General features: G+C 45.8%; 2 protein-coding genes across 2 annotated transcripts in view; one reads left to right on the top strand and one right to left on the bottom strand.

Annotated features, from left to right (window-relative positions):
• T265_10167 (hypothetical protein) overlaps positions 1 to 20,393 on the top strand; it is a gene marked incomplete at both ends in the record, with an annotated part of 76,689 nt that overhangs the window by 47,293 nt on the left and 9,003 nt on the right. The window contains 2 exons of the mRNA XM_009176458.1: positions 9,237 to 9,531; positions 14,669 to 14,841. Coding sequence (XP_009174722.1) covers positions 9,237 to 9,531; positions 14,669 to 14,841 — 468 coding nt within the window. The remainder of the gene's footprint in view (positions 1 to 9,236; positions 9,532 to 14,668; positions 14,842 to 20,393) is intronic.
• T265_10168 (hypothetical protein) overlaps positions 211 to 20,393 on the bottom strand; it is a gene marked incomplete at both ends in the record, with an annotated part of 39,452 nt that continues 19,269 nt past the window's right edge. Inside the window, 8 exons of the mRNA XM_009176457.1 lie at positions 211 to 522; positions 582 to 805; positions 5,292 to 5,408; positions 6,098 to 6,430; positions 9,194 to 9,461; positions 9,887 to 10,096; positions 11,804 to 12,028; positions 14,553 to 14,894. Coding sequence (XP_009174721.1) covers positions 211 to 522; positions 582 to 805; positions 5,292 to 5,408; positions 6,098 to 6,430; positions 9,194 to 9,461; positions 9,887 to 10,096; positions 11,804 to 12,028; positions 14,553 to 14,894 — 2,031 coding nt within the window. The remainder of the gene's footprint in view (positions 523 to 581; positions 806 to 5,291; positions 5,409 to 6,097; positions 6,431 to 9,193; positions 9,462 to 9,886; positions 10,097 to 11,803; positions 12,029 to 14,552; positions 14,895 to 20,393) is intronic.

The following is a 20,393-nucleotide window of genomic DNA, read 5'->3' as shown; positions in this document are numbered from 1 at the left end:
AGAACGCCACTGACATCGGTTGGCAGCCATATCTTGTAGTGTCTCCAACCAGGCACAGTGAGGATCACGTGGTCCCCATCCTGGAAGGCGAGTAGCACCGACAGCACCCAAGCGTTTCGTGATCTCTTTCATACTCCTCTGCCAAGTCAAGGGTTGGCCACCTCTCTGTTTACGCCACTCTGAATTGGGCATTGAAAGCAGCACTCTCTTCTACAAGCGATGGTTGGGCATACGTAACACGTGTCCCAACCAACGCAGCTTCTGGTGCCGGACACATTCTTCAATGGAAGTAGCCGTTGCACAACCGAAAACGCGCTTTCTCACTGCCGCATTACGGGTTCGCTGACACCAACCCACACGAGCTATGGTTCTGGAACAACGATTGTCGAACACCTGAAGACGTCTCAGTTCCGCTGCTAGAATAGGCCAATTCTCACAGCCATACAACAAAACAGGCCGTACTGTAGCTTGATACACACGTCCTTGATATTCAAAGATAAACCGCTCTGAGGTCATAATTGTCTAAAATTAGCAAACGCCTCCCGAGCCTTGCAGATTCGTTCATTCGCCTCATCTGTCACACTACAGTCAGAACTAATACAACTTCCAAGATATGTAAAACGCTCCACAACTTCCAGTGCCTTTCCCTGGATTGTAAGTGGCGTGTTCAGTGACTGCACGTCCACGAGCATGACCTTACACTTTGTGGGTGCAAAGTGCATACCAAAGGACGAGATGACTTTAGCCAGTTCATCCAAAAATACCTGCGCCTTCTCCTCCCCTTCGAATATGAGAACGATGTCGTCTGCATATTCCAGATCGACAAGGGAAAGTCATCGGACACAAACAAGCTCTTTCTTAAAACTTTTCTAACCAAAGTCTTCAACGAGACTTCCAGTAAAAGGACATTTATACGAACTGCTCAGTCACAAGATTGGAAGTGACTGCTAGCGCCATGTGAAGTCACTGTGATAATTGACTTTACCATTCACTCCCTTCAAGGAGTACTTGGATTTCTGATAAAGTACAAAGCGTGTACTAGAAACCAGGCGAACCACTTAGGGTTTCGATGCCAAAACAGGTTGACGATTAAGGATGACTGCTGTCGGTGCGATTCTGTTCCGTGATCTCCTATCGAACATGGTTTTCCCAAAAAAGCGATGACTTCAGTGGAAATCCCGGATACCAAAACCCAGAAAGATCCATTGGTTAAGCTAGAAGATGCTCTCGGGTGTAATCCACAGAAAATGCAAGAGCCCAAGACGACCGCCTTTCGAAAGTTTTCACTTCTTGTTAGCCATAGCCCCATTTTCACTGAGTTGGAAACCACTGGTACCTCAGTGTCGATCGAGATGAAACCAGGTTTAACCCGTCCGGTCTTTGACACTTTTCGAATGGTATATCCATACAGAAAGCTACCTTAATCCGTTATTTCAAAACGAGAGATTAAATCACAACGCTTTGTACAGCCAACGTTTCGTTACCGCGCTTTTGGGTGTGTTGTATTGTAGTGGTGGTGGCCGAGCTATTGGTTACGTCTGCACTGAGCCTGCCAGACTACGCGATAGGGAGAAGACAGAGAACTGGGGACATGGCTGTATTGCCAGGACAAAACGTACAGAGCGTCTGCGTAAATATATATAGGATGACTAATTGGCCAAATATGCTCGTTCACTTGTTCGTTCCGTACAGCCAATGGTGGTGTTCCGGTCGTGAACATTCTCAGGCCCACTACGCTAGTCGAGTGTTGCTAAGCCGTTTGGTGAGAGCCGTGTTTCGTGGGCGCCGCCAACTCACCTACTTTCCGGACGTGTCAAATCGATCGTGACCTTGGGGATGCGTCACTCTCTGTACATGTACTTTTTCTTCTGTCTGGGCGCGCCCTGACAGGGTGCTAGTCTGTCTGCAGTTTCAGTAAGAAAGATCAGAGCGAGGGCCGGCACACCTCAGATTGATTGCAGTGGTCGCAAGCCCCATTCTTTGCGTAGCAAATCCTAACCCTGGACACTTGTCAGAAAGCGGTCGCACGTGTTCTGTTTCAGTTGACTAGGTTTACAAGAGGCTGTGCTGATCAGTCAATACCAGATGAGCCCTTACTACAAAGAACTTTGACGAAATCCATAAGCGTGGGGTTGGGGTTCGAACTAGCAGTGGTTGGTCAAACACATGATCACCTAATTAGTATTTTCACTGAAGAGAACAAACAAATTAGGTTCTATTAGACTGAGGCTGAAGCCTCCAAATTGTAATGCTGCAGGATTGCAGTCCGTGATTATTGAGGAAAAATTTGAAAGCTCAGGTAGTGTAGATGATCGTTCGTTTGTTTCTTGAGCTGAGCACTGTGATTGCGAACGCCGCGCCACTAATCGAGGTAACATCATTAGTGCGTTGGTGTCAGTCGTGAAGGTATATAGTCTTGCCAACTTTAGGAAGTATCAGGAAGGTCAGATTCCTGAAAGTAACCTCAGGAACCTCGGAGCCTATTGCTCCACCAAAATCTCAACAGGAAAGCCAGCAAACATCCAGGCCAGTCAATGATTCAATCAATTCAGCAAAAGCGGATGAGTGTTCATGCACGCTACAGAAGCACAACCGAACGTGGTCTGCTTTCAGGCATTTCATAGAGGCACGATCGATGTTGATGGGTGTTCACCAAACGCCTCTCAGACAGCCTGGATCAATGTCAGAATGTCCCCTTTAAATAGCATGGGGCTGTTGTAACTTTTGCTCGCGCACTCGCAAGCACTCACTAGCTTGTTTGGAGCTGTTGTGTTCCCTTCTGCGAGCCTCTTTTCCGGCACTAGGCACTGGATTGGGTCAACACCAGATTCCACAGATTGGTGAATCAGCAGATATAACCCGAAATCTAACAATAACAGGTCTGTCTGCAAACTGGCCACTCGGATGAAGCTAGAGATGGATATATTTCCTCAGCGTTTTTCGTCAACTAGCTTGTTATGGGTTACGAAATTAGCCATAGCTGAATTGGACTTTACGAAGCCATAGCCCTAATGAAATGCCAGACAGATTTCTCACCCTGGCTTCTATCACGAAGACTTTGAGATTTTGATTCAGCATCCACAGCAGACACACGATGTTCCGTTTCACTGGCTACACCGACAGTGAGAAGAAGAAGGCTTTCGCCGCAGAGTTATTTACTAGAGAACGGAACAGTTACAGACAATTGGACAGGGAAACAAAACCCTCATATGCATCTATTTTTACAAAAACTGAATATACACCTCCTTGAACGTTTCTTCCTGAACTTTCCTAGATATTCATTGACTGTTACTAAAATGCAAGCAAATGCTACAAAGCGAGTCCACAAATTTCGTAATAGATCTCATTAATCAGGAGAGGCCAAGCTGAATTACGAGAAAACACTACTCGCATGCCTCATCAGTAGTATCCACCATTACAGTGGTAGCGAACATGTTTCGCTCACTAACTCGGGAATGTCGATTTCCATGATACTGGTTATGAATCGAGGCTGCGAAGACTTTTGGTCGCATGAAGTGTTACAGATTACACGGAAGATCGTGGCGGAAGATACATATGTATTTGTAATGCACTACTCATAAGTTTGCCGAAAACTCTTCGACAGCCCACAACAGGTTTCGCCTATCTTAGGGCTCAGTTCCCGTCAACCTTGTGTTCTACTTGGAACCAAGTTGCACGAAATTAGCGAAATACACTCATTTTCAAGCGAGTTTGGTTTTGCAAGAGACTCATCCGGAACCCAGCTGAGTCTCTCGTAAGGGAAGCTTGCTAATGTAAGCTGACGCTGGGACTGAAACTTCAAGAACAACAACTTTCTTGCAGAGTACTACTCATAGGGTTGCTAAGATCTCTTCGACCACTTTTCAGGGTCCATCTGAGTAGTTATATCTTGAATATCGTAACAATTGAAGCATGATGTAGTCTTTATGTGATACTTTCTTTGAAGAATATCACAAACGAGAGTTTCAGCTGGGGCGATTCAACTAGTCTCCTGTTAAAACCAAATAGGTGTGCATACGAGTGTAAATTGCGGGCAACAACATTCCCTCTGGGTGTTGGATTAGCCCTGGCGCTTTCATGCTGCGATTGTTTCGCCCGCCTCCTCCGCGTGAATCAAATGTGCATCCGCACTTTTATCCATTTGACGAAGACAACCACAACGCCGAATGTTCGCAGTGCATGCCTGTGCCGAGACTCAAACACGGAAACGGTGTCTAGGATCCAGAATAGCAGGGGATGGGATGGACCGTGATTTTCTGCTATCTGACAAGTACCGGTGAAAGGAAGAAGGCCTTCGCCGCGGAGTTATTTACCAGAAAATGCTAACTGACAAGTTACAAACTATTGGACAGGGAAGCAAAACTCTCCGTCTTCTCCTGAACGCATCTTCTTAAACTTTTCTGGATATTCATCGACTCAAATCATTCATTGCTCAAATCCAAGCAAATCTACAAAGCGACTCAACAAATTCCGCAACAGATCTCTCTTTTCAAGAGACGCAAAGTGAATTTACAAGAACAACACCTACTACTCGCATGCCTTCCCCATCTGTAGTATCATCGTTACACCGGTGGACGACCCCAACGCCTCAATGAATGCCGGCGTAACAACAGTGCACAGTGTATGGTCCGGGTATCTGATGCACAAGAATGAAGAAATTTATCAGTACTAAAGAGCATTAGGCTGCCAGTCATGATTTAGGCGGATGATATTGCTTCCTATCGATCTGTATCAAAATGTGTTGTTCCGTTCATTGATGAATTCAAGGTCGCTATCGAAATACCGCCCGACGATTAAAATGGGATTTAAAACTCCCGTAAATTAACAACCCTGTTTTCTACTATCATGTGTGATCACTCACCCTTCTCCCAGCCTGAAAGAAACGCTTGTTATGGAAGCCAATTTTTGTTACAGGCCTTTTCAATGAAACCTTGGAGATGGTTTCATGGTTGCATAAAGATCCTTTCCGGCGTTCATCATACGCTTATATGGATTTTGTAAACGTAAAAATTTCTGCCACATTCTCAGTGGCAGCTGGACGTAAATAAGTACAAGGCGGTGAAATGGAGTTAAGCCAAGAAGATAAGAAAGTGATCGTGTTTAGGTTATAACGTTTTAGAGAAAACGGAAGAATTTGAGCCACTGGAATGTCCTTACAAAAAGAAAATGGGATGCTAAAATACTATCTGTTATTAGTAGAAACACAATGGGGATAAACAGATCAAATGTGTGGTCAAAACACCGACGGTATCACATCCGAATGGCCCCGGAAAGCACGTCCTGGTAGATACTTTCTGTGAGTGGTACGTAGCATTTGGACTGCTTGTCCAGAATGTAAAGATGATCCTTGGTGTTGGTCGGATCAAAGCCGGATTTCATCAACCCGCGCTTGAGCAGTTTGAATGTGTCTGCAATGTAATCGAAGATAAGGTCGTTTTTCAGTGAAGAATACCTCTCGCTTGCAGTAACTTGACATTGCGTGTTGTTTCATTTCAAACCAGAGTCTAAAAAAGCGGTTCCGAAATTCCAGTTCTGTCGCTGAGCCTGCACAGATGTTTCGTCCTGCAATCAATAAGCCTGTGTTTGTGTTCCACATTTCGGTGAAATTTATTTACTTATTTCTCATCACTTGAGGGACTACTCCTATGATAATTTATCGATCGAGGATCACGTGACGTGATCTGGGTAGATGAAACAGCAGCGGCGCTATATGCTTTCCACGCCAGAATGATGGTAATGGGACGTGCTTTCGGAAGACTCCGAAACCATCCATCAGTACAGATCTGTGCGATGCGCACTGCCAGATAGTCACAACGAGAATGAAACAAGAAAAGTCAGGGATATAGGTCAAGTTTATATCCATCCGCTCACGTACCAGAATTGAAAGTGGGGTTACCTCTAAACTTCTTGCTTGAGCAGGAAAAAAGTGTTGCAAATGGACTGACAAACAAAAGCACTTTTTGACAGGAGAGATCCATCCCGTACGTAGGGATGTCCGAGCTTATCAGACCAACTGAGCGTTCTTCAACTGACTCAGAATGTGATCTAACAGTTGTAGATAAAATTCTAATTAAAAGCAATGAGAAAATAGACTCACTTGTCATCTCAAAATCTGCACAAAAGCGTAAAAACTGGGGTCTGGCGTACGGGGGTAAGGCTTTTTCAGTGGACGAGTAAATCTTCGCTACCATCAACTGTTCTTGTTCGGTAGTCATCGATTTGATGTCAACTTCAAATGCAGCCATACCGGCTCTGCCTTCTGTGCCGGGAACCAAGACACCGTAGACATTAATACCAGTATCGGGGAATTCTTTCATTAGAACAGCTTCAACTTCGGACGTGGATACATTCTCACCGTGCCACCGGAAGGTGTCTCCGACACGGTCACTAAAGAACAAGTAGCCTAGCTCATCGTAGTATAGGAGGTCTCCTGAGGGAGAAAGAAACGAAAATCGAAGCCAGGTGGCTAAAATGTGTTAAAGGGGAAGACTTAAAGATGCTGTGTAATGCGAAAGTCTGACGTTAGAACTTTTCAACCGTCAGTTGGACGTCCTACCACTTATTCAAATTCTGTTTGTTGAACGTTGACAAATTTGTTCTAATCTCAACGAATATTTCGTCCTGCTGAAAAGTCCAAAACTGTTGTGGGGCTGTACTTTCTCCGTTCACGTTCATCATCCACAAGGACAACAACGTCAGAGTTGACATTGATGCTTCACTGCCGGACAAACATAACGTTTGTCTAATTATATTTAAATCCCCGAGTGAAAAGAAGCAAAAAAGAGTAGGGGACCTAGTGCTGGCTTATGTCAAGCATTCTGAGGTGCCTACACCTCCAACCGCTCAATCAGACAATCTGGAAAGAAACTGACAGCAAGAACGCCACTGACATCGATCAGCCGCCATTTCTTGCAACGTCTCCAACCAAGCACAGACGGGGTCACGGGGGCTCAATCCTGGAAGGCGTACAACACCAACAACATCCAAACTCTTCATGATCTCTTTCACGCCTTTCTGCCAAGTCATGCGTTATCCACCTCACGTTTGCGCCATCTTGAAGGAGACATGGAGAACAGCACTCGCCTCGGTAGACGGTGTTTCGGCATGCGTAGCACATGACCGAGCCATCGTAGTCGATTATGCTGAATATTTTCCCCAATTGAGGTGCCTGCAGCACGACCAAATACCCGTTTTCTAATCACCTCGTTACTAATACACTGAAGCCATCCAAAACCGGCCACGCTTCTGAGGCATCGGTCGGTGTCGAAAACCTGAAGACGCCTCACATCATCTACCCGAAGAGGCCATGTCTCCCACCCATACAACAACACAGCCCTTACTGTAGCCTGGTACACACGACCCTTAAGATCCAGTGAGATGCCTCTTTGACGCCAAAAGTGACGCAAATTAGCAAACGTGCTTCGAGCCTTTGAGATTCTTGCACTGACTTCATCAGACACACTTCCGTCAGAGCTAATACAACCACCGAGGTATGTAAAGTTTTCCACAATCTCCAGTGGTTCTCCTTGAATCGTAAGGGATATGTTCGCAAATGGCACGTTCTGAAGCAGGACTTTGCACTTTGAAGGTGCGAGGCGCATGCCAAAAGATGGAATGATGGTGATTCAACAGGGCCTGTGATTCGCTTCGATCTTCAAACATGAGTGCGATGTCATCTGTGTGCTCCAGATCGACGAGACTCCCACCGGACGTGACATGAACACCGGGGTTTTGGAGACCATCCAGCGTTCGCTTCATTATTTCGTCAGTCATGAATTTGAACAAGAATGGATGGTCACCAATGGATAGCTCACTAATCTGCGATAGGATTAGTCCTATGACCTTCCGATTATTAGTTGAACTTCACACAATTTGACCGTGCTCGGTTGCTCACTCCGACTGATGGTGCAGCTCCTGTTTCTGTAGTCTCTTGATTCGGGCTATATGCCTCGGTGGTGAATAACTCATACGGAAGTCGGAGACAGTTCATTCACCTAGCTCCTTCATTTACAGAATAATCGTCTCAACTGTCTTTAAAGACGCTCAACTATCCTTCTTCTCAAAGTCGGCCCATTTCAAGGTCATCGCGAATTCCCCCAAAATGAATGCCGTCTCCCCGAAGGGATATTTTGCTCAGGTACAAAATTCTTTTCTTTCGATGTGAGTACTATCACCGTGTCTGAGATCGGTCTAATATTTCGCTCCTATTATGAAATGTTTATCACGTCAGCCACCGCGTTTTATCACGTGTTCGGCAGCATGCATAATTGCATAATTGCCACCAACAACCCACTGACTAAATTGTCTCATACTGTGAGTCTTACTTCAGCCGAAATCGTCCGGTTTTTGTCAGAACTTGGATCTGTGAGCTGAATCAACTTGGTCCTTGGCTTGTGTGGGAACTCCAGATGTACACTGGATGATGAAAAGCCAAAAGGTACAAATACTTCTTCCATCCTTACTAGTCCTCAGCTAAACATATGGTATTACTGAGGACAAGAGAATTCTGTTTGTCAGGAAGGAAGCAAATACACTCATTTGCAAAAAAATGGTTTTGCGAGAGACTCACCCGGAAGCCAGCTGAATCTCTCATTTGTTTCAGCAGCCTTATGAGTAGCGCATTAGGTCTATAGATGTATCGTAATATCTAGAATATCGTAGCAACTGAAACATGAAGCGGCCTAGTGCAGCACACTAAGTTGCCTGGAAACATCATGAACGAGGGATTCAGCTAGGTTCCAGGTGAGTCTCTCGAAAAACCAGATTTTTTGCAAATTTCCTACATTTGGTTTCAAGCAGAACATAAAGTTGACGAAAACTCGGAGACTACGCCTATCTGATGAGCCCCAAGATGAGTGAGACCGGTCATGGGCTGTCGACGAATTTTCAGCAACCCTATGAGTAGTACATTACGTATATACAAATCACGGCAGCTGCGGAAGGATGCTCAGATTCGCGGACCAATGGCTATAAAGGCACGTGATCCCGAGTGAGTTTATATCCTTAGAACTTGTCCGCTCGTTTTCCCACTAAAATTGAGCCATTTCGTTGACAAATTAGCACAACACTTTTCTTCCAGCGCCCATTTTATCCGAATCGACAAACTTCAAATTATCATTGTGCCAAAAAGAACAACTAACTATATTCGCAACTTTGTATAAAATAACTCCAACTAGGATTAACTGTGACCAACCTGAGGCGAACCACTGATCGCCTTTTTTGAATACATCACGAAGGACTTTCTTTTCCGATTCATCGCGATTCAAATAACCGTCGTACGACCGAGACGGATTGTTCTCATTAATTCTGCCAACGATCTGGCCAACTTCGTTGGGTCCACATTCGATACACAGTCCAGTTGCTGGATCTCTGATGGGCTCATCTGCGGTCTCATTCATTTTGATTATGTAGATTGGATAACTGGAACGCATGCACAATGGGATAAAGCCGATAGCGCCAACCTGGAACAAGAGAAGAGCATGAACGGAATGGTGGATCACTTGTCCTACTTTCTCCCACAAGCCGAATTGTGTTAGTTGAATCAAGCGATCGGGTGGTGAGCACTAGGCAACAGGCTGCATTTCAAACCCTTCCGGTAGTCACCTGGAGATTCTCGTTCTGAGGATCGCTTATCGTACCATCAGAAATGACTGTGAATAAAACTATCGATCTCCTCCAGATTCAGCCGTGGAAAAGAAACCATACGGATCTGGGTAAAACGACTCAAGGAGCGCCGTCAGTATCTACCCTATCCTGGGCAAGTGAAATCCCGTTAGCTGGGTACTTTGTGCCGCAATGAGAGATTAGTCAGTCACGTGATTACTTCAACCATTCACAAACATGCGTTTGCAGGGAAGATCCTTCAAGTTCCCGGGCTAAAACTCACTGTCTGATCACAATTGACAATACTGGTATTCGACTCGGTGGCACCGAACAATTCGCCAATCTCCGGGACTTTGAACCGATTTTGAAATTGGATCCAAGTTTCTTTGCGCAACCCGTTCCCATAGGCCAGACGGACTCGGTGCATGGTGTCGGTTGGTTTTGGCGGTTGGGCGAGAAGGAAACGACATAGTTCACCAATATATTGAACAACCTGAACAGGATAGAACGTACAATTAGTTTGTTGTTAGCATGACAAGATGTGGTCGATACGCTATAAGCGAAACTGAGAAGCAATGTACAACAGTTCCTTCCTTTCTGGAAATCTCATGGAACTCCGGTCAGTCTCGAAACCGTGAGTTCCCTACCCGCAGTTTGAAAACTTGATCGTTTGGCTTTGAGCGGCCATTTGAGGAGCCAGACGACACGTGACCACGTGATGTGGATTGCTTGACTGAAGGACATTTGAGTGGCGCAACATCCTCACTAGGTGAGAGTCAATCGCACTGCTGACCAACCACTGGTGGCCGAACGGTTAATTAATCAAACGACTAGAAGAGAGGTCGCAGGTTCAAAACTCCCTGCTGAATTTTCGAAGCCAAAATCGTAGGTGAACGAAATTTTGGCGGCTAATCATTGTATGGAATCACGCGGGTCTTATAATTACTGATGATGGTGACGATAATGAAACTGTGCTGAGACACTCCTGTGTCGCTCTATGGAGTGACACCATGCTGGCGATGATCGATGCCACACGAGGCTATTCGAATCAGGTCTCTATAATGTAAACCAATGCCTACAGTCGGATTAGACTGGTATATTCTACCATGCAGTGCAGAAGATCACGCCTGCGATCGAATCCAAAACAAAAAAAGCCACATTTGGAACGACTAGTCTGGCAGCTTTTCGAATACACCACGTTCACACCCTGTCGGTCAACTGTCGACAACAACTAAATGTTTGCAAATGAGTGTATATTCGCTAATTTCGTGCAATTTGGTTTCAAGTAGAACATAAGGTTGACAGAAACCCGGGGATTGCGTTTACCTGATGAGCCCCAAAAAGGGCGCAACTGGTCGTGGGCTGTCTGCGGATTTTCAGCAACCTTATGAGTAGTACATTATAAATTGCATGTTTCACCATAGGGAGTTGCAACTATTCTGTTCATCATCCCTATCCAAAATCTGGTCCCACAATCCCTTCGACTCCATTTGATCAGAACCGCAGGACGGTTAGGGACCTCTCGTGAGTTTCTCACTCCAATGTTTGTGGAGCAGTACTGTTTTCGGACACTATCGAAAGTGGTAATTTATTTCCATGGGGGGGGGCATGGTCGCTCAAGTGATTAGAGCTCGAATTTGTTGACCTGAAGGTCCGTGGTTCGAATCCGACTTATGTCTTTCGACTTCCCCTGTCTAGGCTTGGTCAACCTGGCAGAAACCTAGCCTTCGCGCTTCCTTTGGGTGGCATGGCAGTTAGGCACCAAAAAGGTGCTACAAATGAACGAATCCACTTCTACATCGGTTCATTCGTTGTTGTCATGCCGATAGCTGAGGGGCTAACTGACTGTAAGGCTCAATAAATATGTTTGGTGGTTGATCAGGTGGCCTTTCCATCTGTTCGTTGAGATTGACAACTAACTCGCCACTTTTTGGTTCCCCTGTCAAAGAGACCTCATCGTTAGCTATGCACTGACGATATCTCCTGGACTGGGGACGAAGATTTTGTAGGCAAATCGTCAACCTGAGTGAACGGATCAACGACCAACGGATTAGCCATTTGCAAACGCACTCAAACTCTCCATGTCCCAACAGAATATACCACAACAGGAATCGCAAGTGTCAGGCAAACGCATGCAGTGTACAAACGAACAGTGAACAGAACGGTGGAGCTCAAGATAAAATGTCTGTGGTGAACTCACCGTACAGTTGTATTTGATACAATCGTCCCAAAACTGTGAGGCAGAGAACTTGGAGCGAATCGCAAGACAAGTTCCGTGGAGCATCAATTGGCCGACCCCGCAAATAAGCCCCAGAGTGTGGTGTAGCGGAACAGAGATGTAGATAATGTCCGATGCTCGTATCCCAAATCCGTATCGGGTACCCGAGGTCATGTAGATGAAACGTGGAGTCGTGATGATTGCCGCCTGGTAAAGTGGGGGGAGGGGGGGTGGGGTGAGATACGGAGGNATTTACCAACGTATCGAAGATGTATATGTTAAATAGTAATCACAATAACCTTGATAACAGCAAGTTATTGATTGTTTTCATGGGGCGACATGGCTCAATGTTTAGAGCGTAAATTTACTGACCGGAAGGTCAATCGGGTGGCATGGCAGCTAGGCGCCGAGAGGGTGCCACAGCTGACCGATTTTTTTAACCGCTTTTGACCCTTCATAAAGACAATGTGGACCATGAACGGAAAGCCTGACGCTCGGTCGGAACACCAGTGGTGACTCAGTGGTGGCGTTTCCGGCGGGTGCACATCATCCGAAATCAGGTTAAACCAGTTTGATTTGAATAACCCACGCTGCCACCCGGATTGGACTGTTTCGTCGAAGAATTCGATGGTCCCTTCTTTGGTTTGGGCAACTCGAAATTATCCTGCTTACGAACTGGCACCAGACTAAAGGGCGTAAGCTCGCTCGCTTTGGATTCAGCGAGAACAGCGAGACCACCCTTCAGATTCCCCAGCAGCTCAGCTCATCATGGGACAGTACAGACGATCAATATAACCACTACGTCAGCGGGGTCGCCATTCACCATATTTTCACGCAAACCCTTTCTGGTCCACACTTCAACCTTCGCAGTGTGGCGCAGAACAGGAAGCCTTATTCAGCGCCTAGTTGCTCACCGAACAGGCCTGCGTGATTCCACTGTTGTATGTATTGGGAACGCGCAAGCACTGGGCTCGACAAAGACGTGCCATCTACTTTGATCTGTGAATTCAGTTGGCGAAAGCCAATCCTAAGTTGCGCTAGTTGATTAGATAAAATGCTTTCAGCGGCGGTCAGGTAATCAGACGATTTAAGGGCGAGCAGCAATATAAGCACTAAACGAAGCCTATGCATCATTTCGGTATATACACCGGATGACTGCAAATCACTTTCAATCAGCGATGAATTAGGCGCCCAGTTCCATGCATCAAGAGCTTACTAAAGTTCCAAATGATCGTTTTCACCATCTAGGCTCCTGTTAAAGAAGCTTCAGAGATCCAGGTTGTTGGTGAGTGATTATTAGAACGAATTTCGAGCTTAAGCATGGCTTAAGAACCATCATCGTCATCATCATCACGTCATCATTGTCATCATCATCATCATTATCATCATCATCATCATATCGACTGTTGACACCTAGACACCTGACATAGACTGATCAAAATGCAGTCACTGGCCGATAGGACTGTCCAAAGTAAGGCATGCGTTCCTACTGAAACAATTGCACGGACTCAGTTCAGGTCGTGAATTTGGTAAAAACAAACATGCGATTCCGTGAACACCAAGATGGTCGAGCTGACGCATCAAGCTTAGTGCGACCAGCTGATCCAGATACATACCAACAAGGTTAACCTCTTCTGAGTGCATTCGCTAAATCGGATTATCTCTCAGGCTCGCGTGTGTGAGTTGAAAGCTTGTTAGAATATCAAGCGAAGCCAGACGCTCAGGGCATCCTCTTTTCTCTAGCAGCACCTGAGCTCCAGTGGCGAAGGCGCAAACTTACGGAACAGAAGGTCCGTGATTCAAACACAAATCCGGTATTCCGATCGTTCTTCTCTAGAATTCGGCAACCTGGCAATACATTTCATCGGATGGCATGGCAAAATGTGTACCAAACGATTTATTTATCATTTATTCACGAACTCCTTCACTGCGCAATTTTTTCACAAGAACAGGTACACCTACCTGTTGAGTGCCATATTCGTCTCTGACGGTGCCAGGTGGCATGGCAGAGTAAAACCATTGGGAGTTAATCCATCGACAATCGTCTCAAGATGGTGTTTTTTGGAAAAGCTCTGTCCGAAAAGACCCTTCAATTAATTGTAATAGATCTTGTTGAATGGTTCTCGGTCTGTCTTGAACCCTGACCAAACCACCCGGCCACACGAAGCATGAGCGTCAGAAGCGGAACTTTGCTCAGTTATATAACTACCGATTGTCTACATGGTTTGGATGTGAGTTTAGGTTCAGCTGATTTTGTCAGCATTCTCGTGTATCGCTGATGGCGATGTTGCCACACCCGACATCTTCAACTTGATCTGTCCGGTACAGCAGCAAAGTACAGTATGTTTCCATCGATGACGCAGAGTAGTGAATGCCTTTTTAGTCTTGTGGCCACCAGCTTAAAATCACTCACTCTGTTGGCTGTTATGGGGTGCACTAAAAATGTGGAACGATCCACCAGCGCAGTTGATTTATTTTCCGGACTTCAGTTATGTTAGACAGTTTCTATATTCGAGAACCTGAACGGTCATTCGATGATCAAGTGCAATTCAGGTGCCATCTTATAGGAAAAGACAACGTGCTTTTGTTCAGAGGGGTTTGTTGTTGGGGGGTCATCCTACCATCCAAGGCCGTGTAGCATATTGGAGCTGCTAACAAATGAAGTGCTACCGACCGAAAATGCATTAACAACGATTTTGTCAAATAAAATCCGGGGGAAAAAGCAACTCACCTTCGGAAATCCGGTAGTCCCGCTGGTATACAGGTAAGCTATACGCTCTCTACCATTCATTCGGGATAGTTTCGGTGGTGGCGCCCACGAAGATTTTGCTATGACCTGATTCCAAGTCCCCGTAGACGATGCCTCGTTACTGAAAGCGGACTCCGGTCGACTAGAATCCTCGTCTACGTACCAGAACATGCCATTTGAATATTTAGCCTCGCCATCGATTTCCACAAATGCGTCTTTCAAGCGATTGCCAACCACAATCGCTTTGGCATCCAGCTCATCTAGACACCGAGTGAGTGAAGCGTTTCGTAAATTGTAGTTTAACAGGCCGGGAATAATGCCTGCCTGAAAGTTTCCGAAAATGGAGGTTCATTTTATAGGGTAGTATTAAGTAAGTTTTTAATAGAGAAGTGGCATTTATCATCAAACAATTAAGCCACTCGTGGGTATAACAACATAGTCTGAGGATACTCTACAGGCTTGGTTGCAAGGTGAAGGCCTCAGATATTTGAGATATCGAACAAGACGTGTAAAGAACAATTCCCACTGTTCTGTCTTAGTGCATCAATGGTTTGAACCTCACGGGCGCCAAGCTCTGAGCTATTCCTCTGATCGAACACATTATCGTGGAGAGAGTACCTGAGGGGATCCCTCTCCCAAAGGATCCACCTGAGATAATCTGCTAAGATTGATCTCATTTTTCCGTCACTTCGAATAGAGGCCGCCCAACTCCCGGCAAAGGGCCAACGGCCCGATGCACTGTACCACTAATTGGAAATTTCGGCATGCAAGTTTAGTCTCGCCATCATTTAATAGTCCACAGGACATCCAAGAGACCATATGCCGACATACACTGAAAACTCCAATTTAAAGTCCGTTATCAATTCTTTTAGGCAACTTTATCGTACTAGTCATGCAAGCGTGGAAAAATCAAGATTTCGACAATACAAAGCTACTTTCATCTACATTCGCAATGCACTACTCATGAGGTTGCTGAAAATTCGTCGACAGTCCCTGACCGGTTTTGCCCTTGTTGGGTCTCATCAGGTAGGAGCAGTCCCCGAGTTTCCGTCAACCTTATGTTCTATTTGAAGCCTGGAAACATCACAAACGAGGGTTCCAGATGAGTCCCTCGCAAAACCAAATTAGTTGCAAATGAGTGTATTTCGCTGATTTTATCTGGTTTCAATAAACAAGTGCAAATTTCGTTGGCATATATGGCCACAACGGAAAACGTTGATCTTCCCACGTTTCGGATTACTTCCAGACAATGTTCTCGATGTAATGATACGTACGTGAACAAAAGCTAGCAGCTCAACGGAGGATGAGACAGTCAATGGACAGGTTTTAGGAAACGGGGAAACTCCTAGGATGCACTCTCAGGATACACTTATTTGCACGTCATTCTGGCATTCACGGCAAATTCATTTGAATCTCTCGCTCATGATATTCGTCAACTGAATGTACTGCACAAAGGTCGCCTCATGTTTCAATTGATGCGATATTCGAGATATCGAAGTATATTTTCGCAAACAACTACCCACAAGGTTTCTGAAAACTCTTCGACGGCGTGCATACGGCTTTGCCACTCTGGACCTCTCACCATCTTTGGCCGCGATGGGTCCCGACTTCCCTTGCTAAGAGGAGAACAAGCTCCAAACGGAAGTGGACCACATAACTGCCAATTGAATAACCGTTTTCGCTGAGACAGATTTAACTGGTTGTTCCTCACTTGTCCTTGAAGATGAGTCCTAATCTAAGCATCACTTTTTCGTTCGCCTAGAACTTTCCACGTGAGCTTTATAAACAGCCCATTTTCGGCCGCACATGACACGTCTTTACGTGTCAGTGTTCAACAGATCAGCCGATTCGCACGCTGATTGGCTTTGTGGGTTGGTTAGGTGCATCAGACCATCAAGCGGCTATCCAGGCTCTGGTTCACTGTAATAGGATGGCATCAGGCGTACTGTGGTCCACAAAATGTTGGCGACGGGTATGGGATTCCAACCCACGCGGTGAAACCCCAATGGATGAGCAAGTTAGCGGTGACAACATCATTCTTGAAAAGGCACATGGTTCATGGTCTGTCTGGGGATCTCGGTGCTATTCGGTCGTAGTAGATGCCCGGGGCATTCAAAGCTGCTATCACGAGTTGGGCGGTTATCTTCTGACTGTCTTGCGTTGCGTAGCAACTGTTCCGAAGCTGAAGTTTACCAGAAACCGTTCGTGCAAAGCGAAAAAATCGGCGGGAACCCGCACATCCAATGGTGATTCAAACGCTGATGACATGGTCCACGAGCATGCAACGGACTCCCTTGTGGCGAACCGCGTGGTTTTTCACCGCGGCATGCGATATTTACCAGTCCTTCGAAGGTTTTTCTGACCAAACTTGATTTCCTCAGCCTTTGTAGCGCATAGCCCAGCAGTAGCCTTTTAAACTGAGGTTTTCGGTTCTATTTACTGACGATACGACACAACCAGATGATTTTCAAATTGATAGGGGTCATTGAAGCCTAATCTTGTGGTTGTACATTTTGAAAACATTCTAAGGTTTCCAGTGCAACGGAATGATGTGGTCTTTTTAAGCTGTGAGAGGGGCTCTTTTTGTCTGGCAATGAAATGAAATTCGACTTGACATGAACAGGTGGATCTGCCATCTTCAGTCAATGAGACGCACTGTCTGCGCACCAAAACTTAACTCCGTCTGCGTGGCTAGCGTCGTTTAACTAATAATACGTCCGTGAATGTTTCCTCAGACATTGAACTGTCTCGTAGCGAACTTGATTGATTGGTCGTTTATCCCGCAACGCTGACCGAAAGTAAACCCACCATGGTGAGCTGTGTACTCCAACCCAATTACTTGGATGTCCCGGTCGGACGCTATTACTATGTTGAACAGGAGTTGTCGAATACAGCTCTGACGGCCGGGTCAGATGCAAATATTTAAACACATACGATAGCCACCTTCAAGTTAGAGGGTGGCCTCTAAAAGAAACGTCTACCTGTACCGTAGACACTGGGGTTCAGGAAATGAAGACAACGACGTTGAGGCCTGAATCGCTAACTGGTCCACCGTGGCAGCAACAGTAAGAGGCGTCTGTTCCAGGTACCGGAACCGCTGGATTGAGTTTCTGATAGATAATTTCTGTCGAACTGAAAGTCATAGAGACTCCGCAAATAGATACTGTAGCTGGAGGGGTTGGAATATCGTAAAACTTGCAGTTTGTGAAATTTGTTTCTTGTATCGAGGTTCCCAACCTGCGTTTTGGTTAGTCCGATTGCGTCAACTTCCAAAGAGGTTCGGGAGAAAGCATTTGCGGAGTGCACCAGACTCTGAGAAGACTTTATAATTTTATGAAATGGGTGTTAGTGCGCCCAACTGTTTCCCACTAGCTTGTGGTTCCGATGTATCTGTAAAAGTTGAATGCATCATCGTGCTCATTTCCAGCAATGAACCGATAATACGTGATTGTGCTTGCCTGCAATACAATGATGTAAAAATCTTTAGTAAAGAGTGCGAAGAAATGAGAATGTTCGATATCCCCAATAAAAATTATCATGAGTAAGGTGGAAGGAGATTGAATATGCGAAAAACTCCTAGGCCCTCAATTAAAATGCCGACATCTTTGAGTAGTATTTAAGTAAAATCGTTTGAGTACCATGTCGAAGTAAGGCGTCATCATCAGGATTGATTCAGTGTCCTTTGCGAACCTAGCCCGAGCAGAGTCCAGCGCACAACCACAGGCTGAAAAATGGCAGCATACTTGCCACTAAGACTGGTTGCGTTCCATGACTTGTGGGTTTACAACTGCCTGAAAGCAGGAAGTCGCAAAGATTCCGCATCATTCAGTTTGGTAGAGAGAGACTATTTTCAATTCACGTTGATATTTTATGGCCTGTCTCCAGCGCACTTTTTGACAAAGACATCTAGGAACAGAAAACAAGACTGTCTTGGGTAGTTGCACATATCCCAACACCTCAACCAGGTAAATTTAATCTGCTGCTCTGTTACCAAGTTGCCGTTTAGGCGCCGCTTCGTTGCGGACTCGCTTCAGCCACGACGACTTAAGTCCTCGGATGGGGAGAGGGGAACTCTGACAACCATACGTTGGAGCCATTTGCTTTGTATGCATGGTCGTTAAACTCCGGCGAAATTTGGTTCTTACATCATAACGCTACAGGTAATAGGAGTACTCTTCCGTTATCACAGTCACAAAATATTCCAACGTGTCACCTGAAACAATTATTTGGTCTGCTCAGGAGGTAATGGAAAATTGGGAATTGTGAGGAAGTCAAGTGGCGGATGAGCCGATTGGGGTAGTAGAAAAATTTGTCTCCTTGGGCAGCTGTATCAGTCCCAGTACCAGTCTCAAATCATGTGACGATTCCTCTCCCTAACCCTAACCGTAGACGACATGTACACTGCAGTTTCCCATCCACTTTTGTTTACGCGGCTATACCAACTGCGTCACGCCGAACTTTAACCACAGCAGGTCAAGTTGTATTTACGTTCGCACAACGATCAAAAACACGAGGGGACGCTTCTCTCCGCACACAATAAATTGGCCCAAAGGCACAGACTCGCGCGCACAGGTTAGTCAACCGAGGTCAACAAGTGCCCACGGCTAACTACGGAAGCTATTTTTATCAAGTGCACATAACATTCGTAATCATCATTATCATTCTGGTAGAAACAGACATTTGTTAGTGCTTGTCACCCTCTAATGATCAACGTTGCAACCAGATCAATAACAGTCTTCCGAAAGATGATATCTTCGTCCAAATTCGAAAGACAAGGGCAAACTTCGTGAACCTGTCTTACCTATGGCGTAGGTGTGACATTAGCGTATCCGTCAAAGGTGAAATTTACAATACTGCAGTGCACTCCATTTCACCATACGGATAAAAAAACCTGACCGCCGTGGGCCGAGGACGTCAAAAGAGTTTCAGTGTTTGAGCATCGATGCCTTCGGAACATTGCCCGAATCTGGTGGAACACCGGGTTAGCAATGCTGAAGTACGTCGAATGGTATTTGGGAGAAATAATTCACCCTCGATAGATGAACTGATCACACTGCATAGGTTGCATTGGCTTGGCCACGTGCTCCGTATGTCAGCCGACAGACATCCAAGCGAAGTGTGGAAACGAGCCAGAGGCGATAAACGAATGACCTGGCAGTGAAGTATAAAAGCCATTACCAGCAAACTCAGCTGTGCTGGGCATTGCCGTCTTCCTGGATGGGGACCCTGAGACGGTCCACATCAATGATTAGAGACATTGTCAGACATAGCCCAGTCGCTCCCTTAATGACGTTCATGCATCCGAGCTATTGCCTTCAATGCACAACTCCCTTTCTAATTCCCCACTTCAAAGGCCACTTACTGTGCTGTATTTACGCACTTATTTATCAGCCCCCGCCCCCAGTGCGCAGCTGCCTACCTCACCTCCTCAAATCATCGGTGAACAAAACTGTGGCAGCTACAAACACTGTATGACCAGTATTAATTAATTCGTACAGCTGACAATGATGATGTTGCTGATGAATCGACTGTGTGTGGTTCGTTTGGCAACATCTTCGCGGGTATTTCTCAAACGCACTGATAACCGATGACAGTTCACCGTGTCTGCTGACGCCACAAAAAACTGTAGCTCTCTCAAAGGCCATTTTACAACTCGTTGAGCGTCTTATTACAGCTGGTTGGGAGACCATGTGTGGTTACCGGAGACATGAGTGCACAAGAAGGTGTACTTGGCGCTGCTGAGTCACAAGTGGGTGGCCGTCTTGGATTGCTAACCACAGACAGTTCCAAAACAACCGACACCGTTTGGCCACATGGTGTCCA

The sequence above is a fragment of the Opisthorchis viverrini genome (assembly GCF_000715545.1).
Source record: "Opisthorchis viverrini unplaced genomic scaffold opera_v5_347, whole genome shotgun sequence".
NCBI lineage: Eukaryota > Metazoa > Platyhelminthes > Trematoda > Opisthorchiida > Opisthorchiidae > Opisthorchis > Opisthorchis viverrini.
Note: the sequence above shows the minus strand (reverse complement) of the source record. Positions and strands in the feature narration are given on the sequence as shown.